Source organism: Glycine soja, chromosome 12 (assembly GCF_004193775.1).
Source record: "Glycine soja cultivar W05 chromosome 12, ASM419377v2, whole genome shotgun sequence".
Taxonomy (NCBI): domain Eukaryota; kingdom Viridiplantae; phylum Streptophyta; class Magnoliopsida; order Fabales; family Fabaceae; genus Glycine; species Glycine soja.
In genome coordinates this window covers 4,638,952-4,651,481 of record NC_041013.1, presented here as the reverse complement: position 1 = coordinate 4,651,481, position 12,530 = coordinate 4,638,952, and the positions used below count along the sequence as shown (strand labels likewise).

At 31.4% G+C, this 12,530-nt stretch overlaps 2 protein-coding genes across 4 annotated transcripts; one reads left to right on the top strand and one right to left on the bottom strand.

Annotated features, from left to right (window-relative positions):
* The first annotated feature begins 3,024 nt into the window (after nt 1–3,024).
* LOC114378037 (probable serine/threonine-protein kinase PBL9) lies at nt 3,025–6,658 on the top strand. Of its 3 annotated transcripts, none has more exons than XM_028336542.1 (8): nt 3,025–3,182; nt 3,334–3,402; nt 3,896–4,401; nt 4,519–4,554; nt 4,899–5,034; nt 5,119–5,261; nt 5,354–5,477; nt 5,924–6,658. In XM_028336542.1, exons 2-8 carry the CDS (start codon nt 3,369–3,371, stop codon nt 6,334–6,336), a joined length of 1,392 nt encoding a protein of 463 aa, XP_028192343.1. In that variant the 5' UTR covers nt 3,025–3,182; nt 3,334–3,368; the 3' UTR covers nt 6,337–6,658. The 3 variants fall into 3 exon arrangements, with proteins under 3 accessions (XP_028192343.1, XP_028192345.1, XP_028192344.1); XM_028336543.1 differs by having other exon boundaries at nt 3,151–3,224; XM_028336544.1 differs by lacking the exon at nt 4,519–4,554.
* Nucleotides 6,659–7,680: 1,022 nt separating this feature from the next.
* LOC114378038 (serine/threonine-protein kinase PCRK1-like) lies at nt 7,681–10,043 on the bottom strand. Its single transcript, XM_028336545.1, has 3 exons — nt 9,268–10,043; nt 8,790–8,912; nt 7,681–8,553 (listed from the first exon to the last, which is right to left on the bottom strand). Exons 1-3 carry the CDS (start codon nt 9,910–9,912, stop codon nt 7,975–7,977), a joined length of 1,347 nt encoding a protein of 448 aa, XP_028192346.1. The 5' UTR covers nt 9,913–10,043; the 3' UTR covers nt 7,681–7,974.
* Between the last annotated feature and the right edge of the window lie 2,487 nt (nt 10,044–12,530).

Genomic DNA, 12,530 nt, shown 5'->3' with positions numbered 1-12,530 from the left:
CATTCTTCAGCAAATTGGTTCAAATCTTCCTTTGATGGCCAAATCTGATTTTCTTTGGGCCTTTGTAGGATGCTAATGCCCGCTGAACTTATCTTGATGGGGCCGTTATATTGCTGTAGGGGAGCAATACGTTAACAAAATTGTAGAGAGGGTACTGGATCGTATATTGGATCCTTTACTTTTGTTGTTTGGTTGCAGCGGGGTTATGCTCTATTTACTCAGTTCTAGTAAATATGGTATAACATGTGCTGCCTCACAAATGCTATATACTGCCCATCATGTAATTTGGTATCTTGGTACCGATTATCATTAACATGGGATATATATATATATATAATATGCTATTTGTATTGTTCTCACCGTTGAATTACATTTATGTTATTATTAAGATTATTTTTGTCAAATAAAGTTAAATAAAAAGATAATTAAATAATTTATATTTTGATATATTTAAAAATGTTTATATTAAGTTGATTTTAATCTTTATAAATGATGTAACAAATGAATTTGGATTAATTGTATATATGATTTATGAGAAAATTTTTTAATTCAATAATAAAATTTAAAAAAATATTATCTAGTAAAAGTTATAGAATAATGTAATAATTATTAAAATTATATTAGTAAAATTTGATCACTCATATATATATATATATATATATATATATATATATATATATATATATATATATATATTACCTTTGCGGATTTAAAAAATATTGAAGAAAATGTCTAGTCTGATTCAAAAATAGTTAAATGACACAATAAGAATAGTTTCATTCGTAACTTTAGCCTTAGTCATAATCACTGCATTATATTATTGGCTTGCTATGCTATGTAATGAAATGAGAATGCAATTGGCGCATCATGGTAAAAGACATTTGTAATTTGCTTATTTTTTAAAATAAAATCCATTGTTAAATTAATAAATAAATAAATTAAAAATGTTAAAATGATTAAATTAAATTCTCTAAATTAGTTTTTATTTTGTTGATGTATATCAAAATAGCTAATTATAATAGAAAAGGTATGCAAAAACATTAAACTTTATTTTGGTGTTTACATATTCAAAATCAATTTTGGTTCAAAGTATCAAAATTTGAAAAACCACTTTTCTAATTTTGTTATAAAAAAACATGTTACTGATAAATTGAGTTTAACCAAAATCAATTCTATAAAATCAATTTGGTATAAAATTAATTTTATTAACATACGTTTAAACATATTATGTGTCCAGTTGCGCTTTCGCAACTTACATTTTGTCAAATTTCGGCGTTCAATTAAAAAATTCATGCAAAAACTAATTATACAATTTGCTTCAACTGAATTTGCATCTATCTTTTTGACACACAGCCAGATAGACCGTGAGTTGGTAATACTTTCAAATCCACTATTTTAGTCCTTAAAATTTAAAAGCATTTGAATTTAATCCGGAAAAAAATCATTTATATTATAAAGAATGAACTAAATTCACATATTTTTTAAAATCTGATGATCAAAATTGACGATTTGAAAGTATAAGAATTAAAAACAAATTTTACTAAAATACAAGAAGTAAAAAAATATTTTATAATTGTTTTAGACATGCTAATGGACATATTCTCTCTATAAAATTTCACATGTTAAAAAGTTGAATTATTATTTAGAGAAGGAGAAACACTACATAGACACGTACCCAACACGAAAAATTAAATGAAGCCAAATATCTAACACTTCAACCAGTTGCGAATATTATATTAATTATTCCTATATTTACTGTAATTAATGGGTACCACTTCATAGCAGTTGAAATTAGCAAGAGTGTTAATAATACTGATTAAGTTTTAAATTCTTTATTATATCTTATGAAATGACTAATAATCGACTATTATCTATCAGAATTCTAAAGCAGGCTAGAAATAACATTTAATGAGTTATCCAAACCGCCCCAAAATTAGTATCCACAATTTATTTGTCAATTTGGTGATGAACGCAACGCAAGTTGCTCGGTTAGAAATTTAGAAGAATCTTAGTTTAAATAACAATTTAACAATCTTTATCTGTGAGAATATAACAATTTAACAAATACGACGAGGGTATTTATAAATTGTAAAATATTAAAATGAGGATATAGAAGAAGAAGACAAAGGGCATTGCGTGAAGTGTCGTCAACATTAAGGACCAAGGGATCCAATTCTGCCCAACATGCAGACAAAAAAACTAGGAAGCTTACTTGCTACTAGGGCTATAGATAATACGAATCTTATGTAGGCTTTTTTTATCATCTGGGGCAGTTTTTTTTCTTTCAAAATCATCAAATGTGGATACTTTTAATTAATTTTTGTTTAGGGATAAATCATAAACTTAATTATGACTTTATTAACACAAGTTATACATTTTTATATTACTTCAATTTACAAATTAGCACCTACTTATTTAAATTTTGTGTAGAAATATAATAAGTAATCCACATTATGTGGATTTAGCATATCATCATTCAAATTCTAATATTTTTATTTTCATTACTTTATAAAGTAAATATTGTTTAATAAAGTCAGTAGAAATTACTAAATAAGTACGAAATTTGTTTTTTTTTTTCTTACTTTATTTTGCTGGATAATACTGGAACATGGCTGGCGCGCGTTGTGTGTTGATTCATGCAATGGTGTGACATGAGTGATGGAGCAGAAGAAAGAATTTTCAATGCCTCTCAAAAATGATTGAGGGCCCTCCATAACTTAAAACTATCTATCTTAAACAGCTTTTAACTTAAAAATTAAAAATAGACTTTAAGGTATTTAAACAGCTTTTTTACTTAAAATTAACTTTTAAAAAATATCTAAACAACTTTAACTTGATTTTAAAAGATTTTTTAATTAGCTTTAATTATGAGTTCATAAAGGCTGGACCAAAAAGATGGCATGCAATGCAATGCCAAATGACTAGCCATACGCACCTTCCTTCTTCCTCTCTATCTCCATGTCTTTACTTATCCTTCCAAGCTATTATCTGGATCTTCGGTCAACTTGTTGTTTAACTTCTGAATAGTTTCTCTATCTCTCTGGGGACCACACATCACACTACAACCACTAATATTAATTAATGCCTTGCCTTAGTACATCTCAGCACGCTTTGTGTCTCTCCTCTACGGCATATCCTTTCTCCTTCTTCCTGTATCCTCTGACTTAATTTACTACAAACAGGTTCTTCTTGGCCTTTTCTTTTCTTCATCCTTCATGTTTTTTGTATGACATCTTTTTTAGCCTTCTTTCCAATTCATCATCATGGTTTCTGCTGGTCCTCCTCATATGAATGGTCTCTTTTTTTTTTTTCTTTTTATTTTGTGATCTATAGGCAACAAGGCTCAAGGAATTAGTATTGTTTCCATCATGGGAATTTGTTTGAGCACCCAAATTGAAGCTGGTACATATTCCAAACTTTTGTTTACCTTTGCCTCCATCCTGAATTGAGTTTTGATTCCATGTGCTTTTGTGTTGATTGATTTTGGTGTTCTCCACTTTTAAGTCACTCTACTTCAGCTTCTTCTCATACCCTTTTTTGGTTTTAAAAGACCACATGGAGAGAATTTTGATAGGACAAAGTTGTTTTTACCAAGTTTGGCTTCCTTGCTGGCTCTTGTTTAATGGGTTTGGTTTGCAACTAGCCTCTTTCAGTTGTTCTTTTATGCCAAATTTCTCGTTTCAATATATTGACAACCTCTCCTTCAGTGCTTTCATCTAGTCTTAACTTAGGGAATTTGACTGTTTTCTTCATAATGTACTCATATGATTCATAACCATAACATTGTCTAAGTATATCCAGTTTGCTAGCTAAGTGAATTAATGTTACAAAAGTGTAATAGGACATATAGTTTATGAAAGTTTAACATTAATTGTATTGATATATTTCATCTCAGGGCTGAATTCAAAGCATGTGAGTGTCGATGCAAAAGATCTCAGCAGTCCAAGCAGTAAAATTACAAAAGATCTCAGCAATCCAATTAGCAATAAAATTACAGAAGATCTCAGCACACCAATTAGCAATAAAATTACAGAAGATCTCAGCACACCAATTAGCAATAAAATTACAGAAGATCTCAGCACACCAATTAGCAATAAAATTACAGAAGATCTCAGCACACCAATTAGTAAGGTCTCAGAGATCTTAGTGCCTCTGACTCCTCAGATTGAGGGTGAGATCTTGCAGTCATCCAATCTGAAGAACTTTAGTTTGACAGAACTAACAGCTGCCACAAGAAATTTCCGTAAAGACAGTGTGTTAGGAGGAGAAGGTGATTTTGGATCAGTTTTCAAGGGCTGGATTGATAACCACTCACTGGCTGCTGCAAAACCTGGCACGGGCGTTGTTGTTGCTGTGAAAAGACTTAGTTTGGATAGCTTCCAAGGTCACAAGGATCGGTTGGTGAGTTTAATATTCTTCTTTAACCCCTTTGATTTGCTCCTGCTAATTAAGAATCAAACACTGCCTCTGTTACATGTTTAATTTTTAACTGTGTTTGAGAATATTTTTACCATATAGGCAAGGCACGGTATGACTCATGAAGCAAGTCTCGAGGTGCCTAATCTCATCCATATTAATTTCTCTTCTAAGCTAAACTCAATCTGTTTTACATGACAACATTTTAAACGTGTCATGATTTGTAAAGTATAAAGATCAAATAATATGTACGGGTCCTTTAAGAATATTTTATACTGTGGTTCAATCATAAATTATCTTTTAAACTTTTTGTTAAAGATGTTTTTTGATTGATTGACAATATAAAAGCTTTTATAATCGTAGTACATGCCTGTTAAATTCATAATTAATAATGTTATGAATATTTGGAAAACAGAGAAGAGTTTAAGTGCTACCCTTATATGGGTTTGCCTTACATTGTTTTAATTTCTTTTCTATTTTAGGCTGAAGTGAACTATCTAGGCCAGCTTTCTCATCCTCATCTAGTGAAATTAATTGGGTATTGCTTTGAAGATAAAGACCGACTTCTGGTCTATGAATTTATGCCTCGTGGTAGCTTGGAGAATCACTTGTTCATGAGTGAGTTTTTCATCTCCCATCTTTTCACATTGTTGAACTTGAGAAGTGTGTGCATAACATTTACATGATTAATTGCTGTAACAGGAGGGTCATACTTTCAACCTCTTTCTTGGGGTCTACGTTTGAAAGTTGCTCTAGGCGCTGCCAAAGGGCTTGCATTTCTTCACAGTGCTGAAACAAAAGTGATATACCGAGATTTCAAGACCTCAAATGTCTTGCTGGATTCAGTATGTGCCCTACACACACATGACAATGTTTCATGAATAGAGGAAATTATAAAGATACCATATCTGAAGATTCCCTTGTTGATTTGATTTAGAATTATAATGCAAAGCTTGCTGATTTGGGGCTGGCAAAGGACGGACCAACACGTGAGAAAAGTCATGCCTCCACCAGGGTAATGGGAACCTATGGATATGCAGCTCCTGAATATCTAGCCACAGGTATTAATTGTGCGTTTAAACAAATGTTTATTTATTATCTAAAATCGGCATTCGTACTACTACTTAATTCGGTTCTTGGCATTAAAAAAAAACAATTTGACCTTTTTCATTATGAAAAGGCTAAGTAAGCCATTGACTTTGGCAACTATGGTGCACATTAGGGACCCCTTAACTTCATATTTCATTTTTATTTTGAGTGCATAAATTTATTCAAGATTCAACTCAATATCATTCTAGCCAACTCGCCAACGGGGTTGGCGTATCTGATAAAATCTTTCACTCACTAGCTTTGACTTGGGTTTGATTATATAAATCTGATAATATCATTCTGGTTACTTACTAGGGTCAGCCTAATGAGAAAGGATTTAGTTAATTTACTTGAGATCCTAGCTGGAAATGACTAAAATTATCATTTTGGTTAATGACTAAAATCTATGTTGGTGAAGGTAATCTGAGTGCTAAGAGTGATGTCTTCAGTTTTGGAGTAGTCCTGCTGGAAATGTTATCTGGCAGGAGGGCTGTGGACAAGAATAGACCATCAGGACAACACAATTTGGTGGAATGGGCCAAACCATACTTATCCAACAAACGCAAACTTTTGCGTGTGTTGGATAATCGTCTTGAAGGCCAATATGAATTAGATGAGGCATGTAAGGTAGCTACCCTCTCTCTGCGATGCCTTGCAATAGAATCAAAGTTGAGACCAACCATGGACGAGGTTGCCACGGATTTGGAGCAGCTCCAGGTCCCCCATGTGAAACAAAATCGTAGAAAAAGTGCTGATCATTTTACCCATGGTAGAATTGCCACTGCTTCTGCTTCCCCGCTCTCACGTGACATTGCAAATACACATCCTTGAAAGCTGCATGTTTCCACATGAACTCAAACATGTTCATATCATGCACACATGTTATCTAATAGGTTTTACATATCTTAGTACATTGCATGTATATATTTCAGGTTCTGTTTGTTATATATATAGTCAAAATGGCTGGAACTGCAGGTACTTTCTTATGTGGCTCTGGTTAGCTCAATTTTGTTGTTTTTGATATATTGGTGTAAAGTTTCCTACTTTATTTTGTTACACTTGCAATGTGCAGCTTTCACATAGAAATTGTAGCAAAACTAGATCCTCTTGACCTTCAGTGGGAACCTTACATAATTGTCAAGATTTTTTGCTTTTTTTCGGGGTTGCTAAGGACTAGTAGATGCAAAGTTGTGCTTGATTGAAACTTTCACAACACGAGAGAATTGTGGATAACTCTCTTCCTTCAAATCAAAGTCACTGGGGCCGTTTATCGTGAGACATTAAAAAGCGACTTGATGCATGATTCACGATCAATTGAATGAGTTTTGGGCACGCTCTGGGGGCATTGATCAACTCTGTCTATAACCAACTTTATGATGTTCTTGGTACAACCATAAAGAATAATGTGTGATAAATGAAAAGAGTAAGTACATAATTTTATCCAAACAGATAGTGGTTATCCAGACCCTGATAGATTAATTTTTCCAAAGAAAAAAGGAATTTTTCGAGTCTTGATAAGTATCCCTAAAATAAATTAGTTTTTCCATCAATTAAATGTAAATTTATTACATTCTTAACATCTTGCGTGTAAACTATTTTGAAGTTTTCATTAAATGTAAATTTATTACATTCAAACATATTGCATGCAAACATCTATTTTTTTTTAAATTTTGAAAACGATCAAATGAACGAACTTATTGATACTTTCCTTACTTTATACCTGTCACTTTTGAAGAAAATTTATTATCTGTCACCGTTGAAAAAATAGAAGGAACAACGGTATATAAAATGTCAAAATAATAAATAAAAGAGATAAAGAACATACTAAAAATATTACAAATAATATAAATGTGGAAATTAATATTTTTTTTCTTCTTAATTTGTATACTATAACCTTTAACGAGAGATAAAAAGATAGGAAAGAAGTATTCAAATATTCATTTTGATACTATATAAGTGAACAGCAAACATTTCTACAAAAGCCCATGAAACCAAATGAAACATACCAAAAGTCAAACCGGTGTGCTCTAAGCTGAGTGCTATCGCAGTAATGGCATCTTGTTTTACGAATAGAACATTTACCTTTTGATAGAAAACTTGATATTAAATATTCATTTAATCTGAATATTCATTTTAGACTAAACAGTAACCTGCAAGTTGAAAGACTCAAGCGAGTATAGCTGAAATGAAACATTTAATTCCTTTTATTGCCTAAATACTCATTTTGAAGACTAAATTCGATGTTAGTTTTGAGAAGGCCAAATCATTTAATAAATTATAGCTTTCCTCAAAATTAACCTGTACATACAATTATTAACTGATACAAAATTGGATATATACCAGCATGTTACCTGTGTGCCTGACAATGTCGATTTCACAGAGTGAAAACTATGTGATCAACAAACATTGCTATTAGCAGGTGACTGTAGGGGAAGAAGATTTTTCTTTCCAAGATATACAGGTCACTTATCACCAAGTTCTTACTAGCCCAGGTGCCCAACTTTTCCAATCCAACCTTCCAACGGACTTGTTTCTTAAGCTGACCACGTCTTTCAATTCAAAAACCTTCTTCAGGTAATTGTTCCCTTGTTTAGCTGCAGGTTCAGGTTGAGTGTCCTCTACAGATAACTTTTCTTCTTTTTCTTCTCCAGTTGCTGCTACAGCAGCTTGGGGGATGTGTTCATCATGAGGAACTGTGTCATTAATAATGCTTCCAAGAGACTCAACCACCTCGCTCATTTTTGGACGGGATTTCGGCTGCTTCATGAGGCACTTGTTTGCTAGGATTGCAAGTTTATGAGCTGATTTGATGCAGTATTGTCCCTTAAGCCGGGGGTCTAATATATGATGGAACTTTCTAGGATCAGAAACATAAGGTCTTACCCAATCCAAAAGCTTTTGCTCATTTCTTGGTAGGTTTCTCTCTACAACTCTCCTCCCAGTGATAAGCTCATAAAGAACTACACCAAAGCTCCACACATCACTCTTAGCAGTTAGCTTACCAGTCAGAACATACTCCGGCGCAACATAACCTATGGTGCCGACAACCTTAGTGAAGAAATAAGTCATTTATTTTGCGTAACAGCAAAATATCAGGAACAAAACAAAGATTCAGACTTCAGATTATCATTGTAACTTTTTATAAATTAGAATCATTCACATTGAATATGGTGAAATATAGTTAATTTACTCAAAATAAGCTGCCAGAAGGCACACTATTCTGATGTTGTCATGCAATATTGTAAATATAATGAGTTTTCTCAAGAGTATAGACAAATTCTTACTGCTGTTGAAACATAGCCAGACCCTTCTGAGGGTCCTTGCCTAGCCAGCCCAAAATCAGAAAGCTTTGCATTGAAATTCTCATCCAGCAAGATGTTGGATGTCTTAAAATCCCGAAATATTAGCTGCACCAGTAAGAATGGCAATCATTAATAATGTGTTTCCCCAAAAGTTCTCAGTGGATTTTAGCATATGTGAAATGCTGTAAAAGATATCCATAGTACAAACCATCCACATCCTTCTATTTATGACAAAAACTCTCTTCCATAAAGATATCCATCCACCCAATTCACATTTAACCAAAATCAATTCTGTAAAACCAATCCAAAATCAAGCATGCAAATGTTTTAACCACAACTAAAGACCCACATGCTTTCTTTTCAAAATCACATAAATGATCACAGAGACAAAACCTAAATAACCTAATTAATACGACAAGGTAAAGAAAGTCACAATCTCCATCACAAACAAACACTGTACCTGAAAATCCATTTCCTCGTGAAGATACGCCAAACCCCTCGCCGCATCCCGCGCAATCCTCAACCTGGTCCCCCAAGGGATTATCGTCGACGGTACTCTTGCAAGGAGATGATCCTCCAAGCTCTTATTCGGCATAAACTCGTAAACCAAAAGCCTCTGAATCCCTCTCTCATCGTCTTCGGCACAGTACCCAACCAATTTCACCAAATTAGGGTGCTTCACGACACCTAACAGGTTCAACTCGTTGATCCACTCCTTGTGCCCTTGGTGGCCGTTGCGGTTCAGCTGCTTGATCGCGACGTCGTTTTGGTCGAGGAGGCCGCGGTAGACGGAGCCGAACCCTCCCTCGCCGACGAGGAGGGCGCGGCTGAAGGCGCGCGTGGCGGATTTTAGGTCGGAGAAAGAGAAGAGGCGGAGGTGGTTGGCGCGGCGCTGCGCCAGGAAGTGGTGGAAGTCCACCGTGTCGGAGAACTCCGTTGATTCGGAGTCGAAGTGGGAGCGGCTGGTGCTGCGCGTGTCCATGAGGCTCAGCGAACGCGCCCACGACACCCGCGAGGTGGAGCCGCCGCCGCGCGAACTCGGCGGCGCCGCTCCCGCCACGGAATCCTCGTCTTCTCCTCCGTTTGAGAAATAGAAACACTTCATTATTATTATCAGAAGAACATTCCACACAGTAACTTGCAACTCAATGTTTCATTGTTTCAGACACAGACAAAGAAAGGAAATTAGTATGAAGAAGAAGATGGATAAAAATACTACGCTTTTTCTCCCCTTTTTATTTCGGTTTGGTTTTATTCTTCACCTCTACCATCATTAAATTTTATACTTAATTTATTAGATCTATTAGACTAAATTAAATTGGTCAATTTGATGACATAAAAAAAACTGTAAATATTAATATTATTTGTATGAAAAAACTGACAAAATAATCAATGCAGTGTAATATAAATACTTTAAAAGAGTAAAGTGGAACTGTTTATCAAATTGAAATACAAAAAAAAAAAAAGAGATATGAATATATTTTAATATAATATAAATGTATAAATTTGATTCGAGTAATAAAATATGGATTTCTCGAAAATGATACGTTTTTGGTAAGCAAATGATGCGTTATTATTTACCCTTTTTTTTATCATTGAGAAAATATTATTGACCCTTTACTTGTAATGGAATAAAATTTTATAGGATCTCAATTATGCTATTGACATCTTTTTTATAATGTATAATGAAAATTATATCAGATAATACTAATTTATTTATAAAGTACAAGAAGGAGGCTATTGGCTTTGTTGTGGTAGAATGAAAAAGAAAACGAAATGACAACAGAAGGAGAGTATATTATAAGAGAACGTCGTGCCATTCGCTTGTTTTTCTTTGTTTCCTTATAGACTAAGAATCGAAATCTTTAACTTTATTTCATAAATATATTCCATTTTAAATTTTAAGACTGTAATTTTTAGTTGTTTAAATATTTAAATTTATACAAAAAAATAATTCAGGACTTAATCTTGCAAAACATTATTTATTTGAATCTTTTAAACATATTTTTAATTAATGAGTGAATAACGTTTTATAAAATTAAAGATTAAACAAGATTTTATAAAATTAAGACTTTTTTTCAAAGGATTATTAAATTAAGACTAAAGACTTCTAATCTCATAAAATTAAGAGTGTTTATATTAGAAAACATTCTCTACATATAAATTAAAACAACTATCTCAAATGCGTTTTTTTTTTCGATACTAAATGCTGCGTTTTTAAGAGCCATTTTTCAATAAAAAAAAATTAGGTACTTTTCTTTAACTATGCTATTTAAAAAAAAATCAAGAAATCAAAGTGACAACTTTATACATATCATTAAAATCAAGAAATAGATTAAAAATAAAGTGACAACTTTATAATTAAAATGTGAAATCAAAAGTATACACGTAAGAAAAATAAACCATAATTACACGAAAGGAGAAAGAGAATAGGGGGAATTTTTTTTTAGAAAAAAATTAATTTTATCTATTTATTTACTTATTACTAGTATTTTGTTAAAAATGATTAAAAAAAGTAGAAATATATTATTAGTACAATAAGTAAGTTAGTCAACAATTTATACAGTTAAGAAAGGTAGGAAAAAAAAAGAAAAAAGAAATATAATAAATGAAGTGAGAGAAAATTCATATTGTATAACTTTTTTTTGGAGGAAATATTGTATAACTTATGCATGAATAATACTAATAGCACGTTTGAAACTTGTTCATAAATATTTTCTCTCTCCAGTAAAAAAAAAACAAAATATTTTCTAAAAAAACTTGTTAATAAATAAGGAATTATGTTTAAGATATGAAAGTTATAATTATTAATTTTTTTAAATCACACGTAAGATGTAGAAAATCATATTAAAGATCTAAAACTAAATTGAATATTTCAAATTTTATTATCTTTTTAGCATGTAAACTTTTAGGATTTGTTTTTTTTTGTTTTTAAACTTTTTTTTACGTGTTAACATTCTTTAATTTCTTAATTTTTTTTACTAAGAATGAAGAAGTTTAATGACTAAAAATAAAAGTTTTAAAAATTTAAGAACAAAAAAGATAATAAATTTAATATTTTTTACATCTAAAAAAACATATAACAACTTTTTGAATTTTATAGTCATATATGTAAAATAATTTTACATTTTTATTTAATCATAAATTTATTGTTTCATATAATTTTTAAGATCGTTATTTAAAATAATAATAAATTTATTATATATAGTAATATATGATTAAATGAAAGCTTAAAATTATTTTATAATGTAATTTTTTTCTCTTATCTTTTTTTATTCTTAATTTTGGTAGAGCTTAGTATTTTATTTGTCATCACCGTGGATTGTGACTGAGTAGTAACTGCGGGACCTTCATATTCAACAATAATTATACTGAATAAATAGATTTGTTCGTACGTGACATTCAGAAATCGATTCCTCAAACATAAAAATATTAAATTTAGTATATCGACATTCATGGATAAAAATATGATAAATTAATCTTATAAACAATTTGATATTGAATTAATTTTTGAAAAGTATAATTTATTATTAAATTATTTTTTAAACATTACAAATAAAATAATTTCACAAGATGAAAGGATTAATTTATTATATTTTTTTACAGAAATTAAATTTTTATTTTATATTTTTTATGAATTCATTTATCATACTTTTAAGAAGAATGAATTTAATTATTTATCTTATTATCATCGTCACCAGACGGCGGTGGGGTCCATGTGAT

Excerpts from the sequence above, each read along its gene's own strand:
- LOC114378037 (XM_028336542.1), top strand. The coding sequence starts at position 3,369 with ATGGGAATTTGTTTGAGCACCCAAATTGAAGCTG. Across the intron at positions 3,403-3,895 it reads GAGCACCCAAATTGAAGCTG|GGCTGAATTCAAAGCATGTG; the intron begins GTACATATTCCA and ends ATTTCATCTCAG. Across the intron at positions 5,262-5,353 it reads CAAATGTCTTGCTGGATTCA|AATTATAATGCAAAGCTTGC; the intron begins GTATGTGCCCTA and ends GATTTGATTTAG.
- LOC114378038 (XM_028336545.1), bottom strand. The coding sequence starts at position 9,912 with ATGAAGTGTTTCTATTTCTCAAACGGAGGAGAAGACGAGGATTCCGTG. Across the intron at positions 8,913-9,267 it reads ACGAGGAAATGGATTTTCAG|CTAATATTTCGGGATTTTAA; the intron begins GTACAGTGTTTG and ends TTACTGGTGCAG. Across the intron at positions 8,554-8,789 it reads CTGGCTATGTTTCAACAGCA|GTTGTCGGCACCATAGGTTA; the intron begins GTAAGAATTTGT and ends TTCTTCACTAAG.